The sequence below is a fragment of the Salvelinus fontinalis genome, chromosome 7 (genome assembly GCF_029448725.1).
Source record: "Salvelinus fontinalis isolate EN_2023a chromosome 7, ASM2944872v1, whole genome shotgun sequence".
NCBI lineage: Eukaryota > Metazoa > Chordata > Actinopteri > Salmoniformes > Salmonidae > Salvelinus > Salvelinus fontinalis.
In genome coordinates, this window is record NC_074671.1 from 27,077,909 (window position 1) to 27,101,022 (window position 23,114).

General features: G+C 41.1%; 2 protein-coding genes across 2 annotated transcripts; one reads left to right on the forward strand and one right to left on the reverse strand.

Annotated features, from left to right (window-relative positions):
• The first annotated feature begins 1,694 nt into the window (after window positions 1-1,694).
• On the forward strand, window positions 1,695-8,691 carry LOC129859323 (transmembrane protein 241). The gene is made up of 14 exons (XM_055928952.1): window positions 1,695-1,884; window positions 2,203-2,249; window positions 2,397-2,474; window positions 2,763-2,844; window positions 3,061-3,138; window positions 3,258-3,283; window positions 5,196-5,296; window positions 5,426-5,471; window positions 5,595-5,630; window positions 5,960-5,994; window positions 7,761-7,830; window positions 7,964-8,057; window positions 8,333-8,397; window positions 8,603-8,691. Exons 1-14 carry the CDS (start codon window positions 1,813-1,815, stop codon window positions 8,667-8,669), a joined length of 897 nt encoding a protein of 298 aa, XP_055784927.1. The 5' UTR covers window positions 1,695-1,812; the 3' UTR covers window positions 8,670-8,691.
• Window positions 8,080-22,750, reverse strand: rbbp8 (retinoblastoma binding protein 8). The gene is given in 18 exon segments (XM_055928951.1): window positions 8,080-9,339; window positions 9,341-9,401; window positions 9,895-10,036; window positions 10,342-10,432; window positions 10,514-10,559; window positions 10,751-10,918; window positions 11,151-11,244; window positions 11,335-11,423; window positions 11,569-11,752; window positions 12,247-12,752; window positions 12,874-12,969; window positions 13,165-13,316; window positions 13,627-13,699; window positions 18,013-18,125; window positions 18,293-18,388; window positions 18,805-18,847; window positions 19,000-19,188; window positions 22,630-22,750. Coding segments are annotated over 17 exon segments (2,106 nt in total). The 5' UTR covers window positions 19,121-19,188; window positions 22,630-22,750; the 3' UTR covers window positions 8,080-9,308.
• Between the last annotated feature and the right edge of the window lie 364 nt (window positions 22,751-23,114).

The following is a 23,114-nucleotide window of genomic DNA, read 5'->3' on the forward strand; positions in this document are numbered from 1 at the left end:
TTACGTCAGCAGATGTCACAAAGTGCTTATACAGCCTAAAACCCAAAACAGCAAGCAATGCAGAAGCATGTAGGGAAAGATCCGACTCTGATGCATATGGGGATATCATTGTTTAGTTTCTTTGTCATTCAGAGGCTGAGCTACAACCTATAATTGAGGAGACAACATTTTTACTTTGCTTGGAAAGTAATCTACTTCTGTCATTTTCAATTAATAAGCTGTTCGTATTCTGTACAATAGAAGATGTTTAAACCCAGACAGCTTTTAGGGAAACACTTGTGACCTTTCGTTAGATTAAGCCATGGAAAAAGAGTAGCCAAATCCAAACTGGTTTACCTTGACACTTTTTTTTTGGTGCATTCACGGTTGAGCTTGATTAATGCTGATTGGCTAATTATTTTATACTGTTCTTGTCAAGGGAGGTCAGATGCTCGCTGGCTTCCCTTGCCTTCAATGCTACGGCCAGCAACAATGGCATACTTGTTTGGACCAGACAGCATCAGATAGATGGCCTACACGTAGTTGCTCGCTCGGGTGCTTTCTCCCGGTGGCTGTTCTGGGGGGGCAGTGCCCCTGTGACAACAATTTTGGACCCCCTCGTGGCCCCCCTAAATGTGGAGTATGAAATAATTTTTACATTACACATTTTTTGCTATCGTTCTTTTTTTACATCCGTTATTAGACAGTGGCAACGATGATGATTATGAACATGGTCTTTTGCCTGCTAATGCCTGCAATGCAGTGAAGAAAACGATGACAACAATAATGTCTAATGTAACTGGCCCCTCTAACAGTACAACTGGCCCCAGCTTGGCCCCCCCAGTTGAAATGGTCTAGAACCACCACTGCTTTCTCCTGTAAGATACATTCAGTCTCTTGCAAATTAAAGGAAAATGATTCAACAGAGGAAAGATGTATTCTTTTTTTATTTGTAAAAAGTAATTGGGAAGCATGGCTACCCTTTGAATCCATGAATACACACCACTGGTGGAAAGGTAGGCCTAACTCTTGAGAGAAAGTACCATGCTCTCCTAATGGCTCAGATTTAATTATTTGCGAACAGGGACAGTTTTGTTGCAAACAAGACACACTGATTTGGCATTGGAAAAATATGATAAGATGAACACAGGCCTATCTACTTGTCCATTCTTAGCCTGTAATTTGTGTGGTTTGAAAAAATATTTAGCTAGTATGTAAAATTACATAGAATTGCATGAAATATATACAAAAGGCGATTTTTTTTCCTTCTTCTCGGACCTGCAAATACGATGATAGTCATGCAATGATTTTACTATAAAGATCCTACTACTTTAAACACCATGGACCTACTATAAAGGTCCATGGTGTTCTGTGAACCATCAACCTTCTGGCCCGCAGCCCTGCGCAACATCAAATTTCCTTCGTTGCCATGTAATGCATACAGCCCTGGTCTGTCCAAGAAGTGAGGGTAAAAGGTAGACATGTTCTCCACATGTTTTAGTTATTACTTTGGGTATAGGGGAGGGTCACTTGTTTTTTTTCTCTCAAGCGTTCAGGGAGGGTTTAGGTAAAACATATTTTGCTGAAGGGAGGGTCATCCATTTTAATTTATCCATGTAACCCATATTATAAATAACGTTCACTCCATAAGGGTAAAAGTTTGGAATAGGGTTAAAATGGTTCCGAATGGTTAAGGTAAGGGTTAATTTCTTGGTTGTGTGATGACGTGTCATAACTTCGAACCCCGTTCAAAGATGCCCGGCCATTCTGAGGGTGAACCAAAAGCTTGATGATGTAAAATGATCAATCTTTAACTACGAGACGGGAAGACAAATGCATTTCAAAAGACATGTTACTGGTCTTATATTTTGTTTCTTTTATGTAGTATCGTATTTCACGAATAAGGTGAGTTTTCGCTGGCTTTCCCACAGATACAGGCTAGTCAGGCAAACAGACCTACCAACATCAATGCTCTCTCATGAACAACGGTTGCTTGATTTATCAGTGATAAATTATAGATTTTAGCTGGTTGGCATGCAAGTATGTCGCTGTATCAAAGATAAAGAAAGCAACTATGTGTTTCCTGCTTAATGTGTGGCTGTATTCTAACACTGTAACAAGACCTCATAGCCTCTTCCGGGTTTTAAACCTCCGTTCAGCGCTGTGCAGTTGAGGTAGTAATTCTTAATTCCATATAGATACATTTTGTCGTTTGTTTTACAGTATGTCCTGTCTGTCTTGAAATTTACATATCCAACCCTATTTCAGGGGTAAGTAACATTTGTTTACACTAGTTAGTGTTAAATAACATCTGTGCAATATTCCGATAAAAAAACTTTTGCGTAATTAGAGCATTAGCCTACGGATGATTCTCGCAAATTAATAATGCCGCAAACATCTTCCTATATTCTGTACAGATGGCAGACTTTTATTGGGGGCCTGCTGCTTCTGCTCTCTGGGAAGCTTGGATTGGTGGATATAAGTGGCTTTCCCAGGTAACCTCTACATTTGTCCTGTGTATTCCCAGCATTAGGGAATGCAAGGGGGTTATCCAAGGTGGCACTGTCTGACTGTGACCACCCTCTAGTGGTTGATGACAGGAATTAAAGCAAAACAAAATCCCATGACTGAAATTTAAATTGATCTCAGATTGATTGGTTGCAGGGCCAAGTTAACCTCCCCTTCATGTAAAAAAAAAAATCTATGTTGGAAATCCATGGCAGTGACAGATAACTTTAATCCCTGGATGATGACCTTGTGTATTATACCCCATTATCCTACAGGTCAGCAGCACTTTCCTGGCTTCCGGGATCCCTCCTGTTTGTAGGGAATATTTATGCTGGGTCCAGAGCTCTTTCATGCTTGGTGAGTCATTCACTCCTGATCATGCAAGCTATTTCTGTTACAAACACTTTTAAGGTGAAACTGGGCAAACACTAGGATTTCACTCATCAAATGACCCCAAATGATGGGAGCATCTCTCACCATGGGATAAGGTCTCCACGTTGCTCTAGATCTTGATTTTGTATACCTACTATCATGACAGACACTGATCTAAGATGTCCGCTTTTCATATTCCAGCCTATCCCTTTCTTCTTCACTCTTCACAATGCTTCTGAAGTGGTGAATTGCCTGATCCTGAAGTTAACCCAGATGGAGGTAAGTGTAAGCTTGTACCCACACTGAACTTTGGGCAAGGTCGATAATACACATGTAATCACTTATATATATATATATATATATATATATATATATATATATTTTTTTTTTTTTAACAGCGAATTCCATGGATGAAGCTATTAAGGTTTGTTCCAAGTCTTCTTATCGTTAATATAATAAAAGTTTCGATATTCAGTAGTCTAACAGAAAAAGTAGCTAGTAAGTTTTCAAAACTGGATTTGTATTGGTTTTATTGACTTTAAAGGGGATGTATACCTAAAATAAAAAAAATCCCTAAACGATTCAATACACTGAAACTAGTTAGGTGGAGTTTGCCTCTCTTTCCCTGCAGCCTAGAACTGGAAATCTGCAAAAACGGATCACATGGCTGGTTACGTGTCTTTGTGCATTGCAAAATCTGCTCCGTTGTCAGTCAAAGAGTGATTGAAAAATCCGTATATTAAGTTTTTATTGAAAGTTTATGAACGAATTAGCCATTTTTACCAAAAGTACTATCGGTTCTGAGACAGGAAATGGGTACTTTTCCACCTAAAACGATTATTTTATCATTATTTTATGTGGCCAACTGCAACAGTGGAGATGGGTACGCTCTCGTGGGGGAATCCCTTAACGTAAAAACTCCTCTGTAGCTCTGTTGGTAGAGCATGGCACTTGCAACACCATGATAGTGGGTTAAATTCTCAGGCCACCCGTATGCACGCATGACTAAGTCGCTTTGGATAAAAGTGTCTGCTAAATGGCATAGATTAAGGCCCTTATACACAATGTTTCAGATTAGTTATACTAAGTAAATAACAACTTACAGACAGGTCTGATGATTAAATACTCACGAGTGATTTAGAAACTACTTGGAGGGGTGCCGGTATTTTGAATCTGTAATACATTTATGGCCACATGGCTAAACGTAATTATATTGGTAGGATACTCATGACCACTATTGATAGGGGAAGGTAGGGGTTACGAATACACAATAGACCAGACTACATGCAACCAAATAGGCCTACCCCAGGTGGTTCCTGGGGCCATGTATTTCAAACAAATCTATACAGTTGTTAAAAGCATGAAATGTCAGGAGCGCAACTTTCATTGGGGACAGGTGGGACATGCCCCACATTGTGAAATTGTATTTTTGTCCCCCCCCCCAGTTTTATCATTGGAATGTGATACAAAACAGTCAACGGTGTGCTTTAGGACCATGCGGACACCTCCGAGCGGTAGGGTAGGCTGTTTGGAGTGTTCATCTGACTGGATAAAAAAATATATAATTATGTCCCCCTCACTTCTAAAACCAGTTGCTGGCCAACACAGACATTGGAGAATATGAAAAAAAAAAGTGAGTAGACCCGATCCTAAGTAATTAAAATGTAACAGCTTTAATTTTTATTCAGTCTATTCTGCAATGTAAGATGACACAATTACGGTCTTATCTCCTCAACATATCCTAACTGGTAAAGCACCTAGGCTACAACACAATAAGATCAACTCAACTGCAATTATTAGACGACATACGTCTGAACGCTCGCTTTCTCTTCTGGTGACTTAAAGCTCCAAATATGGGCATATACGTCAGAGTTGGCCACACAAGTGCGCAGTTGGTACCCATTTCCACTGTTGTTGCTGTCAGCCACATAAAATTCTCAATAGTTTTAGGTGAAAAAGTTCACATTTCCTGACTCAAAACCAATAGTACTTTTGATTTAAGAAATTGGCCATACACTTTCAATAAAACACTTTGTCCACGATTTCCAGATTTCTCAATCACTCTGACAACAGAGCAGAGCTAGCAATGCACAAAGGCACGTCACCAGTCTGACCCGTTTTTGCAGCTTTCCAGTTCTAGACTGCAGGGAGAGAAGGCAAACTCCACGTAACGAGTTTCAATGTATGGAATCACTTGGGACATTTTGGATATTAGGTTAACTTCCCCTTGTAATACTATATTATACCTCATACATCTGCTATTGGGTATGCTGTTGGAAGCTAGCCTGATTGTCCTTGAAGACTATGGAATTGTAAGCTATTGGCTTTCTTTCTAGTGTGAGTCTGCTGTTGATGTCGGCCATCAACCTCCCCCTCTATGACCCTCAGTTTGACTCTGGTGGTTACATGTGGGCCTTGGCACATCTCTTCTGTGTTGGCAAGTCTGTCTGGAATAAAACCAGCTGTGGGATTGTGTCGTTATATGTTTAAAGCGTATAGCATATAAAATTAAATCGCTGAATACACTTAGCAACACAATATTAATACAGAAATACATCAATTTCAGGTGCCTATAGAGTGTTCCAGACACACTTCAAGTCCAGTCATTTGAGGTAAACTATAATTTACATTATAGTTACATTTGCATCCCTTGTGTAAAAAAAAAGATTGAAAAACTGGTTTCCTGTTGTGAATACTATGCAACAACATGTTTGTTTTCCTGATCTATATTACAGTGACCTTGAACAACAATACATCAACTATTTGTTCAGGTAAGAGGGAAATACTTTGATCCAAAAAACTGTTAATGGCCTAATCACTGCTTTATTGTCCAAAGCATTTTTAAATTGACTGTAAAAAGTTAAAATAATGTTACAATCTATAGCTTCAGTAGACTATCAGGGGCAATCAAGTTATTGTCACTAATTGCTGTCACATTAAGTTTGAGGGGGAATAACTTTTGGGGGCTTTGCAGATTTTTTCCCCGATGTCCTTTCATAGTTCACCTGGGGTGTGTGTCTTTGTGTATGTGCAGTGCACTCTTCAATCCATTTTGTCATTAATTAATGTAAGTTATAATTGTCATTAATCCTGAAACTAGTGTGTTGCTGTTGGCCTTCGCTGCACACCCTACTGGTAAGACCTTTGGACCGTTTCTTCCCCACCAATCGATCAAATTGTTTTCTGTAGCTACAGTGCATTTGGATAATATTCAGACCCCTTGACTTTTTCCACATTTTGTTACGTCACAGCCTTATTCTAAAATGGATTTAATTGAACATTTATCAATCTACACACACTACCCCATAATGACAAAGTAAAACATGTTTTTTTTAGAAAATAAAATGATAATTTACATAAGTATTCATACCCTTTACTCAGTACTTTGTTTTGGCAGCGACTACAACCTCAAGTCTTCCTGGGTATGACGCTACAGGCTTGGCACACCTGTATTTGAGGAGTTTCTCTCATTCTTCTCTGCAAATCCTCTCAAGCTGTCAGGTTGGATGGGGAGCGTTGCTGGACAGCTATTTTCAGGTCTCTCTAGAGATGTTCGAATAGGTTCAATTCCGGGCTCAGGCTGGGCCAATCAAGGACATTCAGAGACTTGTACCGAAGCCAATACTGCATTGTCTTGGATGTCTGCTTAGTGTCATTGTCGTGTTGAAAGGTGAAACTTTGCCCCAGTCTGAGGTCCTGAGCAGGTTTTCATCAAGGATCTCTCAGTACTTTCCTCTGTTCATCTTTCCCTCGATCCTGAAGTCTCCCAGTCCCTGCCTCTGAAAAACATCCCCACAGCATGATTCTGCCACCACCATGCTTCACCGTAGGGATGGTGCCAGGTTTCCCCCAGACGTGACACTTGACATTCAGGCCTAAGAGCTCAATCGTGGTTTCATCAAACCACAGAACCGTGTTTCTCATGGTCTGCGAGTCCTTTAGGTGCCTTTTGGCAAACTCCAAGTGGGCAGTCATGTGCCTTTTACTGAGGAGTGGCTTCCGTTTGGCCACTCTACCATAAAGGCCTGATTGGTGGAGTGCTACAGACATGGTTGTCCTTCTGGAAGTTTCTCCCATCTCCACCTCCGTGACCAAGGCCCTTCTCCCCCGATTGTTCAATTTGGCTGGGCGGCCAGCTCTAGGAAGAGTCTTAGCGGTTCTAAACTTCTTCCATTTAAGAATAATGGAGGCCACCGTTCTTGGGGACCTTCAATGCTGCAGAAATGTTTTGGTACCCTTCCCCAGATCTGTGCCTCGACACAATCCTGTCTCGGAGGTCTACGGACCGTTCGACCTCATGGCTTGGTTTTTACTTTGACATGGGCTGTCAACTGTGGGACCTTATATAGACAGGTGTGTGCCTTTCCAAATCATGTCCAATCAATTTCATTTACCACAGGTGGACTCCAATAAAGTTGTAGAAACATCAAGGATGATCAATGGAAACAGGATGCACCTGAGCTTAATTTCAATTCTCATAGCAAAGGGTCTGAATATTTATGTAAATAAGATATTTACATTTTTAATTTATGTGCAACAATGTCAACCTGTTTTCGCTTTGTCATTATGGGGTATTGTGTGTAGATTAATGAGTAAAAAAAATGTAATCAATTTTAGAAGGCTGTTACGTAACAAAATGTGGAAAAGGGGGTCTAAATTTCTGAATTCACTGTATATGAACAGCTGTTTGCTATTTCAATGCAGTTGTCTCAATGTCTTCCTTATTCTTGGTCTTTTGCAATTATGTAACTGTATTGGTCCAGTTATCCCAATGTTACACTGATTTTAAATCTTGGTCAAGTGCTGATTTTACATCTCTTAACACCCCCCTTCCTGTTTGGAGGAGGGAACGTAATCTGTTTTGATGGCTGGGTTTATCTTTGCTTGTTTATTCCATCTAGGTGACCTATTTGGTGCCTTGGAATTCCCTTTCCTCCTGTCCCCAAGATTTCACAGTGGCTGTTGTGCCAGGTAAAACTCAGATGTCTAGTTGAGCATGTTAAAAGCAATCTCATAAAATCAACTTGCTAATAGGGTTTCCAAATCTTTAAAATATACACTTTTGACATTATACACTGTAGTAACAAACACTTATCTTCCACAGTGCCTTGTTGGGTTTTTTCTTGCTGTTGGCATCAGTCAAACTAAAGAGTGGTTTACCCCTTGAGCACTGCGGGGTCTGGATCTTTTTGTCCAAGGTAATGAAAGTCAGAATTCAACTTAATGATCAACGGTAAACATATCTTTATTTCCCACAAGATTATTTTCTTTATTTGTTACCTTCCACCATCTCCCATCTACAGAAAAAGGTATTAGCTATTATTGGTAATTGGCAGAACCTGCCGTAATAACCTAAGTAAACGATTGTGTCATAAAACCGACAGTTAAATAGTAAATTAATTATGTTTTAGACTTCCTTCAGGGACAGTGGATGTGCCAGTTACATATCCGTGTCTTGTTCTACCCTGTCTAGGTGTTTGCCACATGCCTATCCCCACTTGTTTTTAACATTGAAGTTAACACGTCAACTTTCTGCTGGTGAGTTCTCTCTACCTGTGTAAATAATGTCTATCTATCCAGTCACCAATTTTACATTCAAGACAAATAGCAGTTGATGATATTCCCTGAAGACTCGGTCAGTTTATAGTCTGCTACTTTAAAGCCTATATATCAAGTTTGGTGATCATGGTGTTTGTTGAAGTTACTATTTACTTCAGTGATTTTGTGTTGGTTTGCTCCTTAGTGTTTTCTTCAGCCATGTTGGAGAAGCCCTGCTGGTGTACTCTGAAAGTACTTCCCAAGTGCGATGAGACCTTTGCGAAAGAAACTACTTCTACCTCACTGAATGTTTCAACGAGTTTACTTGCACTCAATTTCCCACAGTGATATTTTTTTGCTTTTGGAACATAGCACAATAATGTATGCTTCAATTGAGATTATTTATCATTTACTGTGCCTTTTCTACAACTTGCTGTAAAGCAGAAATAAAGATTCTATATATTTCCATTAAATACAATTTCCTAGGATGTGATATACTTGAAGGTGAGTAACAAACACATTTCTTTCTTCTACAAATACACCAAAATAAAACAAAAAAAACGATTCCTTGGCTGTCCCCATAGGCAATGGTTTAAAGTACTTTCCCCTATGGGGACAGCCGAAGAGTAGTGGTCAACGGTGCATATTAGTTTCAAAAAGAATAATTAACTGAGCAGAGGTTCTTGCTGCATATTCTGTATTCATTTTTTGAGGACATTGGGAGAACTCTGACCTGACGGTCCATTCAATTGTTTTAAACAATTATAATAATCTGAAATATCTCTGGGTGTATATACCACAACAGGCACACATTCCTTTGAGGCACTAGGATTATGATACTGGCAGATTGTTGCAGTGAAAATTAAATACAGTTTTACATTATGTTTGGGTATTTATTTTCCCCTACTGGTTTAAGTCTTCTGTTCCTTGCCTTTGGGGGAGAGCATTGTAAGGTCTTCTCCTCCTTAAGCGCTGCTCTGGATCATTATCTTCTTTTACATAACCTGGTAGGAGAAACAAGAAGCACAATGTTGTTAATCTCATTAAGTGGAGTTTGACATTGAATAGAAGCAAGGGGGAAAACGCCCCTTTGAGGGCTGAGACAACAGCAATGCACTCCTCAGAAGAAATCAGTGCTTAGACATCAGTCACAATTAATACCAGGGGTTTGTAAACCTTTGTGGCCCACGACCCCATTTTGATATCAGAAAATTCTCACAACCCAACCGTGTGACAAAAATTATATAATCATTAGCCAGTGTTTACATGGGGTGATCTATTACAATTCAGTCTGACAGTATTTCAATCTGAAGGAAGAATGGTTTGACGTGACTGAAATGCACCAGGGAGATTTTGGGAAGTTCAGGAAAACATCAGGGAAGATTATCAGGCAATTGTGTATGATCTTCTGTGTAGAAAAGACTACAGTATTAAATACTATGGATTTGATGACCATTGCGTTCTGTTGAATGGATCCAATTGAATAGGGTAGCATACCTCTGTCCACACAGGTTTGTGTTGAAGGGAAGCCGACTTCCCAAAAGTGGTCTGGGGTTGATGGAGGAAGATAACGGAAGCGGTGCCGAGAACAGGCTGACAACTTCTTCACCCTCTCTGCCTCTGAAAGGTCGGCGTAGTACTGAGGGAGATGAGATGGAATAGATATGTCACAAATCGTGGGTTGTGTTTGATCTGGCAAAAAGTTCTGAAACGGAAAACACCACATTTATTCAGTTTGGTCCAGTTGGTAGAGCATGGTGCTTGCAACGCCAGGGTTGTGGGTTTGATTCCCACGGAGGACCAGTACGAAAATGTATGCACTCACCACTGTAAGTCGCTCTGGATAAGAGCGTCTGCTAAATTACTTAAATGTAAATGTAATGAAAACGACCATGGACAGGCACTTTCAGCTCCACACATCAAAACACAGTCGAGTCAACTCACGATTTCACACTCTTTACACGTGTGCCCCTTGAGTTTCCTCCTCTCAGCTTTCTTGCGGACCACCACCACGTGTGCAAATGGTAGGTTTTTACTACAGGACAACGAAGGAAAAAAAACTTTTAGAAACCTGGCATGAAAGTGTTCTAGGTTAGTCTGACGATTATGATCTCACCTGTCTTTGTGTTCTCCATTGGGTGTTCCAGGTTGAAGCATGTGTGCTTTTAATGAGAGGACAATAAAATTACAGTTTAAAATATTGATATAAATATTTAACAACGAATGTGCAAATTCATCTCAAGTGTTGTACTACTTGACCAGGTCATTTTGGTCATTCTCAACCAATTTGCCTGGTCAAATAAAATAAACAAGTATAGAAGATTATAGAGAAAATACAGTGTAAAATCCTTACCATCCTTATGCTCTTCCTCCTCCTCCTTATCATCAAATTCTTCCTCCCCATGATGGGGTTCCTCTTTGTCCAAATATGAGCCGTTATGCTGAGGACACGACTCGTACTCCCCGTAGCCTGTTCTGTCGAATATCTCAGCCAAGCTGTCGTTGGCCCTCTGACCAATCCCTAAAAGAAGGGTTTTGAATTTGGTTACATGGTTGGTTGGCTTGTTTATATGGGTCCTGCTCGAATGTAACCGTCCTTCCTCCCATCACTGAAGTGATCACTGATCTAATGCAACTTGAAAGATAAAAGTAAGGATTTCATTGCTATCTCCTCTTTGCCGTATTTGATTAAATTAAAATCAGATGTTTGGGAATGTATCAAAGATTTTGTTCGAAAATGTAGTAAGCTGTACCGGTAACAGAGCTGGTTCTTGGAGCTCCTCGGTGGAGCAGGCTGGGGCTGACGAAGGTGCAGTCCATATCGACAGACTCACCTTCACAGAGGGGCTACACACACACACACACACACGAGTGAAGAACTGCAAGTATACATAGAGGGTATAGGAAAGTAGCAGATGAATTTGGTGAATGTCATACTTCTGCTCGAGTAGGGGTGTCTACATCATACTGGGAGAGGGCCGCCTCTGGGTCAAGGCTCCACATCTGCTCTGCTGGCATCAGCTTGGCTAAACAAACGGTAGGAAATGAAACATTATGACATTTCTATTCAAATTGCTTGCTTAGACTATGCTTAAGGGCCAGTCAATCGAGAAAAAAAAACACAATTTCAGTATCAATGAATGACTATTATGCAGAGTTGCAACACAATACCTTTTCCCAGTGGAGTTTCAGGGGCATTGGAGGGCAGCGTTGTTGATGCAGTACCAGTATTGTCCTGTGGAGGGCTCCTCTTCACACGAGCACAGGGGTTGGCCTGCAGGACAGAGGTCTGCTTCAGTTTTTCAGTATCCTCCCGACTCCGCTTTCTGATTGGCTCGTGGTTGACATTGTGGGTCTAAATGGACAAATAGGAAAGCAGGGGCTACTCGGGTACAGTAGTATGTTGATGCATAAGACGGGTGAACGTGTCAAAGAAAAAGAGCTCTTGATCTACCCATCTATAATATCTCATAGACAGACAACGTAACATAAATGGTATCGTCTGTCAAAAGACTGTGGGATGCGACGACTAACGAGGAACATAACCAAGTTGACCTGCCATTTTAGCATCTGTTTTTTTTATCCTGCCACATGCCTTCATGAGGATCACAATGCAAATAAGTTGTGCACTTTTCTGTGTAATGTGTACCTAGTGTTAAATTATCAAACAAACCCCCCAAAAATTTGGGTGCTTTGGTTTTATGTCACTGGTTATTTGGATTTATCAGGATTTTTGTTCTGGGTTTCCAAGATGAACCCATCTATAACAATGCTCAAATGTGACTAATGTACCTGTATAACATCTTGTGTAATTTGTTAAGAAAAATACATGAAAAATCATGGCTCTACCTGCTGACTAAGCAACACATTTTTGTATCGTTCATCACTTGGAGAGGTAGAGGGATGTTTAAATAGGATGTGCCGCTTTTGGCCTCTGTCTTGGTTCTCTGATGCAGGGACGCTGCTACCTCTCTGGGCATTGAGCGGAGGCACGAGGGCCTTCTGTGGGGAGTCGGAAAGGTCCAAAGGCTTGTCAACCACTTCCTCATCTTCCTCCTTCTCGCTACTTTTCCTCCTCTTTCCTCTCTCCAGCTCTTGGTGAGAGAGGCCACATTGGGTGAAAGTGGCTCTAAGAGGTGCGATGCGGGCTATCCCCTCCAGGGGGCGCTGTTGGGCATTGGCGGGGATGAGCTTCAGGCGGGGGAGGAGGGACAGGGGGCCGTCCTCAGTGGTGGTGGTGCCGGGGCAGCCCAGGAGGGGACCCTTTCTCTGGGGGATAGGCAGTGGATCATCTGGGAGATCCAGGCGACACGTCTCTGCCACTACAGCACCTTCATGACACTGGCTGCTGCCCTCTGAATCAACAAGAAGAATACTACGTGATTTTTTTACAGTGCTTTTCAAGACCCTCAGACATTTTAGAGGCAATAACATAATTACAAACGCATGTTATCAGTTAGTAATTGAAGGCCTTACGTTGGGTCTGCGTGGCGTCCATGTAACACGTTTCAGGCACCAGTATGCCGTTTCCTTGGCTCTGCGCGGTTCGGGAGGGCAATCCTTTCCTTGGTTCTACCATTACGAAAACAAATAAAATGAACTTCAATGAAGTCTATGAAACTGATATCGTAAAGAACTAATATTGAGTGTGTTTGTGTGCGTGCGAGTGTGACTGAGTGTGCACGCACCTGCATGTGTGTTTGATACTGAGTGTGACCCTTGAATGCTGTAGCTGTGTATGCATTTCTTTGTATGAAGCAGACTGACCGTTGAGCGCCGAGCTCTGAGACAGGGACTTCTCGGCGTAGCGGACATGGTGGGTCTCCTTCCTCCTCCTCATCTTGCTGACCACAGGCAGCGAGATCTGCTGCAGCGGAGAGTCTGGAATCACCGCCTCCTCTGGCTCAGGAGACACGGAGCTGGACACCAAACATTTATTTATTTCACCTTTATTTAACCAGGTAGGCAAATTGAGAACACGTTCTCATTTACAATTGCGACCATACAGACGCACCACAGAAATACAACAGGCGTTGAGGCGTAACATACCGTATTAATAATAGAAAGTATTAATAATACACAGAAATAATAATATACCGTATTAAGCTCAAAGTGAGAAATCTCTAATTCAACCATGCTTTCTCGATGTGCAAGAGGAATATTGTTATGGAATCAACAATCCTGGTTACAAAAGTACTGTAGTGCCGGATGGGGATGGTTTTAACTCACAGAGCTCCATTCAGTCTATCCAACTCAAGACTCAGCTTTCTGTTCTCATCCTGCAGGCTGTTCCTCTCGGTCACTGGAAGTCACATCAAACCACATATACCATGCCTTCAGAAAGTATTCATACCCCTTGACTTATTCCATTCAAAATTGATTAAATATTTTTTTTCCCCTCACCCATATACACACACAATAATACCCCATAATGACGTAGTAAAAACGTGTTTTTAGACATCTTTGTAAATGTATTGAAAAGGAAATACAGAAATATCTCATTTACATAAGTATTCACACCCGAGTCAATACTTTGTAGAAGGACCTTTGGCGGCGATTACAGCTTTGAGTCGTCTTGGGTATGTCTGCATCAGCTTTGCACATCTGGATTTGGGCATTTTTTTCCCATTTTCTCTTGCATATTTTCTCAAGTTAAATGGGAAGTAGCAGTGAACAGCAATCTTTAAGTATTTCCACAGATTTTCAATGGGATTTGGCTGGGCCACTCAGGGACCTTAACATTCTTGTTCTGAAGCCAGTCCAGCATTGCTTTGGCTGTATGCTTGCGGTCAATGTTCTGTTGGAACATAAATCTTCACCCCAGTCGAAGGTCATTTGCACTCTGAAGCAGGTTCTCATCAAGGATTTGCCGGCATTAGGCTCCATTAATTGTTCCCTCTATCCTTACCAGTCTCAAAGTTCCTGCCGATGAAAAGCATCCTGATAGCATGCTGCTGCCACCACCATGCTTCACGGTAGGGATGGTGTTAGATGGGTGATGAACTGTGCCTGGTTTTCTTCAGGCAAAAAGTTCAATGTGCATTCAGGCCAAAGAGTTCTATTTTTGTACCATCAGATCACAGAAACTTGACTTATGCGCCATCTTTAGCATGTATTTTTGCAAACTCCAGGAGTGCCATCACTGAGATGGGAGAACCTGCCAAAAGGACAACAGTCTCTACAGCACTTCACCAATTTGGGCGTTATGGGAGAGTGGCACTTGGTGAAGTGCTGTAGAGACTGTTGTCCTTTTGGCAGGTTCCCCATCTCAGCTAAGGAACTCAGTAGTTCTGTCAGAGTGGTCACCTCCCTTACCAAGGTCCTTCTTGCCCGGTTGCTCAGTTTGGGCGGACGGCCAGCTCTAGGCAGAGTCTGGGTAGTTCCATATTTTTTTATATTTTTCCCCCCAATTATGGAAACTTTTAACACTCTAGAAACTGTTTTATACCCTTCCCCAGATATATGCCTCATCACAATTCTATCCTGGAGATCTAAGGCCAGTTCCTTGGACTTCATGGTATAGTTTCTGCTCTGACATACACTACCAGTCAAAAGTTTTAGAACACCTACTCATTCAAGGGTTTTTCTTTGTTTTTACAATTTTCTACATTGTAGAATAATAGTGAAGACATCAAAACTATAAAATAAACACATATGGGATCATGTAGAAACCGAAAAAGTGTGAAACAGATCAAAATATATTTTATATTTGAGTTTCTTCAAATAGCCGCCTTGACAGCTTGCACACTCGGGCATTCTCTCAACCAGCTTCATGAGGTAGTCACATGGAATGCATTTCAATTAATAGGTGTATCTTCTTAAAAGTGAATTGGTGGAATTTCTTTCCTTCTTAATGCGTTTGAGCAGTTGTGTTGTGACTAGGTATGGGGGATATACAGAAGACAGCCCTATTTGGTAAAAGACCAAGTCCATATTATGGCAAGAACAGCTCAAATAAGCAAAGAGAAATGACAGTCCATCATTACTTTAAGACACGAAGAACAGTCAATATGGAACATTTCAAAAACTTTGAAGAAGTGCAGTAGCAAAAACCATCAAGTGCTATGATGAAACTGGCTCTCATGAGGACCGCCACAGGAATGGAAGACCCAGAGTTAGCTCTACAGCAGAGGATAAGTTCATTAGTGTTAACTGCACCTCAGATTGCAGCCCAAATAAATGCTTCAAAGTTTAAGTAACAGACACATCTCAACATCAACTGTTCAGAGACTGCGTGAATCAGGCCTTCATAGTTGAATTGCTGAAAAGAAACCACTACTAAAGGACACCGATGAGAAGAAGAAACTTGCTGGCCCAAGAAACACGAGCAATGGACATTAGACTGGCGGAAATTTGTCCTTTGGTCTGGAGTCCAAATTGGATATTTTTCATTCCAACCGCCGTGTCTTTGTGAGACGCAGTGTGGGTGAACGGATGATCTCCGCATGTGCATTTTCCACCGTAAAGCATAAAGGAGGAGGTGGTGTTATGTTGTGGGGTGCTTTGCTGGTGACACTATCTGTGATTTATTTAGAATTCAAGGCATACTTACCCAGCATGGCTATTTTAGCGATACGCATTCCCATCTGGTTTGTGCTTAGTGGGACATTCATTTGTTTTTCAACAGGACAATGACCCAACACACCTCCAGGCTGTGTAAGGGCTATTTTGCCAAGAAGGAGAGTGTTGGAGTGCTGCATCAGATGACCTGGTCTCCACAGTCCCCCGACCTCAACCAAATTGAGATGGTTTGGGATGAGTCGGACCGCAGAGTGAAGGAAAAGCAGCCAACAACTGCTCAGCATATGTGGGAACTCATTCAAGACTATTGGAAAAGCATTCCATGTGAAGCTGGTTGAGAGAATGCCAAGAGTGTGCAAAGCTGTCATCAAGGCAAAGGGTGGCTACTTTGAAATTCTCAAACATAAATCAAAATATAATTTAACACTTTTTTGGTTACTACATGATTCCATATGTGTTATTTCATAGTTTATGTCTTCACTATTATTCTACAATGTAGAAAATCGTAAAAAAAAAAAAAAAAAATTGAATGATTAGGTGTTCTAAAACTTCTGACCGGTAGTGTACATATAGACAGATGCATTTCTTTCTAAATCATAAATCATGTTCAAACAATTTCATTGGCCACAGGTGGATGATTAAAGGAAATTGGATACACTTGAGCTCAGTTTGGAGTGTCACAGCAAAGGGGTGAGAATACTTATGCAAATGACATTTTAGCTATTTTTGTTATCTCAGATTGTTCTGGCAATTTTCACAAACTTAATTTGGGAGGAATTTTAGAAAATCATGATGAGTGGCCCTTTTTAGAACTATACATGCCTCCTGTAAAACCGTATGATCTGTAAACATCTTGGTGTTGTTATACTCCTTATAGTGTGCTCTGACATATGGAGTATGTCAAGATTCTGAAATAAAACTATTTATATTAAATTATTCAACATTAAAAATATTAATATCGCAAAAGTACCCTTTTAGATTTTAAGACATTGTTTGGAACAATATACTCAACAAGTACATCAAATTTCCAGAGTGGGCTTTCTGCAAATTTTGAAGTTATGATACATTTTATGAGCACAAGCAACACAGTGAATGGTAAAATGGATTCAAAGGGAACTCCCTCTGCTGGTGATTTGCTGAATGTGCAATCAATCCTGAAGTAGGGCTGTGATTGGTTAATGACCTATAATGTAAATGTATAAAATGGGTAATATCTTCAAAAGAACAGAGCCCCCAATCTGGACACTTGACATGTTTGAAGAGTATAATTTTTCAAACAGTGTCTAAAAACTCACAGAATTAAAAAGGGTACTTTTGAAATATTCAAATAAATATTTTTTATATTGAATACATTAACGTGAAAAAGTGTATTTCAGAATGTAGACATAATCCATATTTGAGAACAGACTATAAGGAGTATAATGACACCAAGATGTTGTCTGTATCATGTAGTAAGTATAACGACACCAAGATGCACAGATCATAGGGTCTTACCGAAGGCAAGTATGGGCCTAAAATGGCCACATTCATCATGATTTTGCTTAAACATGATTTATGATACAAATGTAAAAAGCATGTCAAACATCCTTCCTCCCAATGGAATCGTCTTACTACAGCGATGATTGTTCTTAGTCCATTTATTTGCAGAGCACTAGTGGTATAGAGGAAGAACTGCATCCCTTTTGTGAGCACGGAGGAATGTTACATTTGGGAGATAACATAGGAAACAAAGAGATCATTCAGGTTTGCCTTTTCCATCAATGTAAAAAGAGACTCTACTTGTCCCCCCCCGCTACCCCCAGACTTAGCTAAAAAGAGAAAGGCTATATTGTGTGATGTGTAGATCTATGAGGGAACCTGTTACAGAGAAAAAAGGAGTGTAGTGGACAAAGAGAGATGGGGGTGGTAGGGAGAGAGTTCCCTTGTGAATGACTCATGACCGCCCCCATCCTTTGTCATACTCATATCCTACTTTAGCCAAAAGTGTCGGAGCTGTATGGGCTGTGCAAAGGAGGGACCAGTGTGGAGGTAAATGAATCTCAGATACAGAATGTAGGGTACATGCAAGTGAGAAGGGAATGATGTACAACTCACTGATCTCTGCGATGAGGCGCATGTTCTGCTGACGGCCTTTCTCAAACTCCACCTGCTTCTTCCTCATGTGCTCCTCTGTGACAGAACAGCGATCACACAGCCCTGCTCGCAGCCTGGGCAGAGGGAGAGAGACAGACGGGAAAGAAGAAAGACAGGAGAAAAGATGAACCAAAGGACTAACAAAAGGAGAGATTGAGAGAAATATAGGTAGATTGACTTTTTCTCTGAGGGAGACAAACAGACATATAGGGACAGACAGACAGGTTGATGGGGTACCAACCTGTCCTCCAGAACTGTGACAGTGTCCTGCAGGGTTTTGTGCTGCTCCCTCAACTGCTGGTGTCTGCTGTAGAACTCCTCCAGTCGTTGGGCATCTCTACAGGGTGAGAGGGGGGACAAAAGGAAGGAACACATTGCTTTAAATCCTTTGAATTAATAAACATTGGAGTGTTTGAGTACATAAGTAATGTATTTGAATGTGCATTCTTGGGGTACAAGAGGAATTATATTTTGGGATTCCCATCACAGAGCCCTGGTAAATGAGTAGGGCCCAGAATGCTGTCCTACTGAAGTAAGAGTGTGAAAGAGGCCTTTGTCAGACTGACTTGCTCAGTGACATTTGAAACCTTACACACTGACGGGGAGTCAACGGAAAACAGTCTCATCTTAAGTGGGGCCGTAAAACAATAATCACACTCTTTGAAATGGCAAGTTGAATGTCAGAAAATATGAAGTTTCGGATTCTATTCATTGATCATCAACACAACGTTCAACTAAAATGACTGTACTTACAAACATCGCTCCTTCTTCAGCTTGTTCACTTTGGTTTGCAAACCTAAACACAGGATAAAAAAAAGAGCTTGAAAAGGGGATTGTTGAATGATTTATTTTGACAAGTACTCTTAACACTGATAGTTGTATTAAACATGGCCCACTGGCCTTAGTTGTTTTGGTGGAGATTCCCTGGCATGTAGACAGTAGGCCTACCTTGCAGTGCACTATCGTGACAGTCTTTGAGTCGACCGCATAGGTCCCTGAAGAGGTCAGTGGATTCCGAGGCCCCACTGGAGCCGGGGCTGCTCCCACTTAGCAGAGGACTGCTCATCATCCAATCACTCACTGGTTGGTAGCTTCACTCAGCCAATACACAACTCCATCTAGCACCAAACCGGAAATCTGCGAGAGGAAGGGAAATCAAAAAAGACAAAGAAAACAGAGGGTAAGATGAGTCAAGAGAGGACCCTATTTTACTCACGAGCGCCCCTAGAGGAAATGGCTGCACTGACAGGCCATTACAATACCTGTAATAAAACATGATACAATACCGGTAAAATATGATACCGGTAATACAACCAGTATTTTGCTTATGTAGACACTGAGAAGTGACTGCAATCCAGGGCATGCTCAAATAGTCCTCTCTTTCATTCTCATCACCATATCTGATCCTAAAGGGCAGTCAAATATGTAAATCGGGTTTTTGAAGGCAATGTAGCCAGAGCACATAATGCACAAACACATTAGTGCAGGCCAGTGCACGCACACAGAGTTCAAGCTTGCCTTGACTTCTCTTTCCCCTCTCTTCCCAAGCTGGTACAGTAGGTTTGGCTTAATCACCATTGGAGAATTAAGCAATAAGGCACATGGGGTATGGTATTTGGCCAATATACCACCGCTAAGGGCTGTTCTTACGCACAACGCAACGCTGAATGCCTGGATACAGCCCTTAGCCGTGGTATATTTGCCATTTACCACAAAACCCAGAGATTACTTATTGCTATTATGAACTGGTTACCAACGTAATAAGAACAGTAAAAAAAAAAGTGGGTCATATCTGTGGTATACGGTCCGACATATCATGGCTTTCAGCCAATCAGCATTCAGGGCTCGAACACCCGGTTTATAATAATCATTCAATCATCCAATAACTAAGGCCAAATAATATATTTCTCCCATTTTTGAGCATAGACATGATACACTAGGCTATTTCACTTTGTAGCCTAATCCTACCTACTAAATCTGCCAACAGTCATCATTGACATTCACCAGGCAAAATGAAAATGTCCTCCTATATCAAACTGAATGAAAGAGCCTTGTTCACTCACCCCACTAGAATGAACTGTCAGTCAAAGTATACTCAATGCACACAAAAGCCACTCAACAGATCCAAACTTCATAGAGAGGAGGAAACCAGGGAACAACTGCTATACCAACTAAACTACCACCAGTGATAACCCAATATGCCTTTCATGGGATTGGCCAGGCGTTTTGAGCATTCCCAGGGACCTGGCTGGGATCATACCAGAATTTGTTGGCATGGACAACTGGAAGAGCCGGTTTTCCCGATCAAACACAAACTGGTCTTGCCAGTCGGCTCTAAAAGGAAAAGGGAGGTGAGAGGGGGGAGAGCTTGGGATGTGTAGCAGCTGGCTCAGAAGAATAGCAACACACTCTCTCTCTACACACACACACACACACACACACACACACACAGTTGGAGACAGGAGCACACACAAATGTATGTACACAACCCATACACACAATCACAAGCACAAACACACAAAAAAACAGACATACATTAGCAAACACAAATGGCAGATGCACACACACTCCTCCCTGCCTTTGCAGAGACAAGGCAAATGTTGTAGCCTGCAGCTATTAAGATCGTGAACTCCACTCCCATGCAGTACCCAGAAGCCGAGGCGTATTTACCAGTCTGGTCTTTACTGTCCAAAACAGCTGAATGTGAAGCAGCCTGTGTTATCCTTCCAGCCTGTGCTATCCTTCCTAAATTATTAAAACTAGGCCTAATGTCTAGGGTGTACTAGTATAGGCTAATTGTTAGGCCCTAACTGTCAACTCACAACTATCCAGGGCCAACGAATGATGATAAACTCCAATGCAGCGGGGTAATTTCAGATGACATTTCAGCCCCACTCTGTAAGATTGAACCCACAGTAGTAAACAAAAAAAGATGATTCAATTTTAGGAAAATGCCCAATTTCATGGACATTTTAGTGTCACAGGTTAATTTGGATAATACATTTTTATTAACCATTGACAGCAATAAATCGATATCACCAGTACCTTTGGTTGTCTGCAGATGAAAACAAAATCACACATTAGGCTAACTCATTAAAAGTATCTCTTAAAATAACTAACATGGAGGAAGAAAGAAAACAAAAGATCTAGTGTTGTGTCAGTGGGGATTTTGTTCTCTGACAAGCAAGGGCACGAAAGGGGTGGTGTTGTATGTGATGTCCCAGACATCCTGCAAGACAAGCCTGTGCCAGCCAGATGCATTCCAGTAGGACTACGTGGGGGCACTGCAATAAACGCTTTCATAAATATATAAAGCAGTGCTGCGTTGATGCCTCCTCTGAACTAGGCCTATGTCAAATTAAAGATGCTGGTGACATGCAATCAGATTGTGAGCTGCATGACAGGCCTGGGTTAAAAGTCTGATGCACACAAATTAGCTTGAAGTTTGCACTTTTAGGTCTATTCCATTAGCTCCATTGTACCATGCTAAATAAATGTCCAGCTGAAGTATTTGAAAGTACAGTATATGACCTAGTACTACCTCGTAATGGCCAGCTTCTCAGTCTTGGGTGCATAGCAGCCTACCACTATTAGCCATCAGCACCACCTACAGTAAATAGACTGACACACACCAAAGACCATTGCTAATAACTGTATTTCTCACTCTGCAAACCACTAGAGATTCTTGATCACATCACAGATGAATATTGGTTATGCTGCTGCAGGATATACTGTAAGTCACTATACTGTAAAATACTAGGCTATACTAAGTGTAAGTCATACTGCATAAGAACATCTGCTAAATTGCTCAAATGATATAGCTATGCCCCTTGTAATTGTACCAATATACATCTAGCATCGGCACATGCGCGGCTAGGAAAGAGGAAGAGGGGCTATTATTTTCTGTTGTGGGAGGTTGGGGTGAGGGTAGCCGATTAAACTCAACTCCACGATATTCGATGCAGTTGAGCAGCGACTAGTGTGGACGGACTGGAGCTCTGACTTAACTTCATTTTATGTAATCAAAAACTACTGATTTAAGCACCCAAAGAATAGTCCGCAATTACACACAATATTATTCTGGTAAAACTTGGGAGTACAGTGGCATATACCATCCCTAATTTTCCTAACCATATTTCCCTCTCCCTCCAAGGTGTCTTAATTTAACCTTGATGGCGTTCTGACCCCAGTGCAGCTAAATGTAAACAAGCGTAACAATAGGGTCGGGATATTCTAGCAAGGGTGAGAGGTGAAGAGGGTTTTCTTTGAATGGAAAAATGTTGCTGGCATTAGCTAGCTATGATATTTTCCAAGCTATAACTTTTTAGTTAACTCAACATTATTCCCTAACAATCCTATAACTTATTTTAGCCTATATATAGCAAGCAAAGTCAAGTTGGTAAAGACAGCCAGCTTGCCAACACTAGTTAGCTAACTACCTAGCCTAGCTAGACACAGTTAATTTCATCGTTACATTAGACAGACAGATATGAAAATAAAGTATGACATGACTCTATAGCCAACTGTAATTGTATTACGTGTTTAAATGTGTCCAAATGTACTAATTTCCCAACTTACCTAGCTAGCTAATCAACTTGGTACCGAACTAGCTCGAGTTCACGTCTTTTAGAATTCGTGCCTCGCATTGCATGGTGGGATAACAACTCTTCTTTTGTCACATGATCGATGTTTTTGAAAGATAGATCAATGTTAAACAGCAATAAGTGTCAGCAACAACGCTTTCTCCTCCACGTCGTATTTAGCTAAACATGAAAACGGAAAACTATTTAGATCAGAACTAAAGAGACGAGCTTATTTGCCACGGATAATTCAATAGACACTAGCAGTGGAAGTTGCCGCTGAAGCTTCAGGGTGTGTATTCATTACTCCGATTCTGTTGCTAAAATCTAATTATATGAAAGCAAACGGAACGGGACCTCTCTTAATTTGTCCAATGGAAACTCTCGTTTTCTTTGCAAAAGTTTTCCGTTTGGAGTAAACGGTTTCACGCTGTAAAACGTTTTGCAACATAATTGGCGTAATGAATACACCCAAGATGTGGC

Coding starts and splice junctions, on each gene's coding strand:
- LOC129859323 (XM_055928952.1), top strand. CDS start 1,813: ATGCATTTCAAAAGACATGTTACTGGTCTTATATTTTGTTTCTTTTAT. Junction 5,995..7,760: donor CTTCGCTGCACACCCTACTG/GTAAGACCTTTG, acceptor TATTCCATCTAG/GTGACCTATTTGGTGCCTTG. Junction 8,058..8,332: donor TCTGGATCTTTTTGTCCAAG/GTAATGAAAGTC, acceptor TACCCTGTCTAG/GTGTTTGCCACATGCCTATC.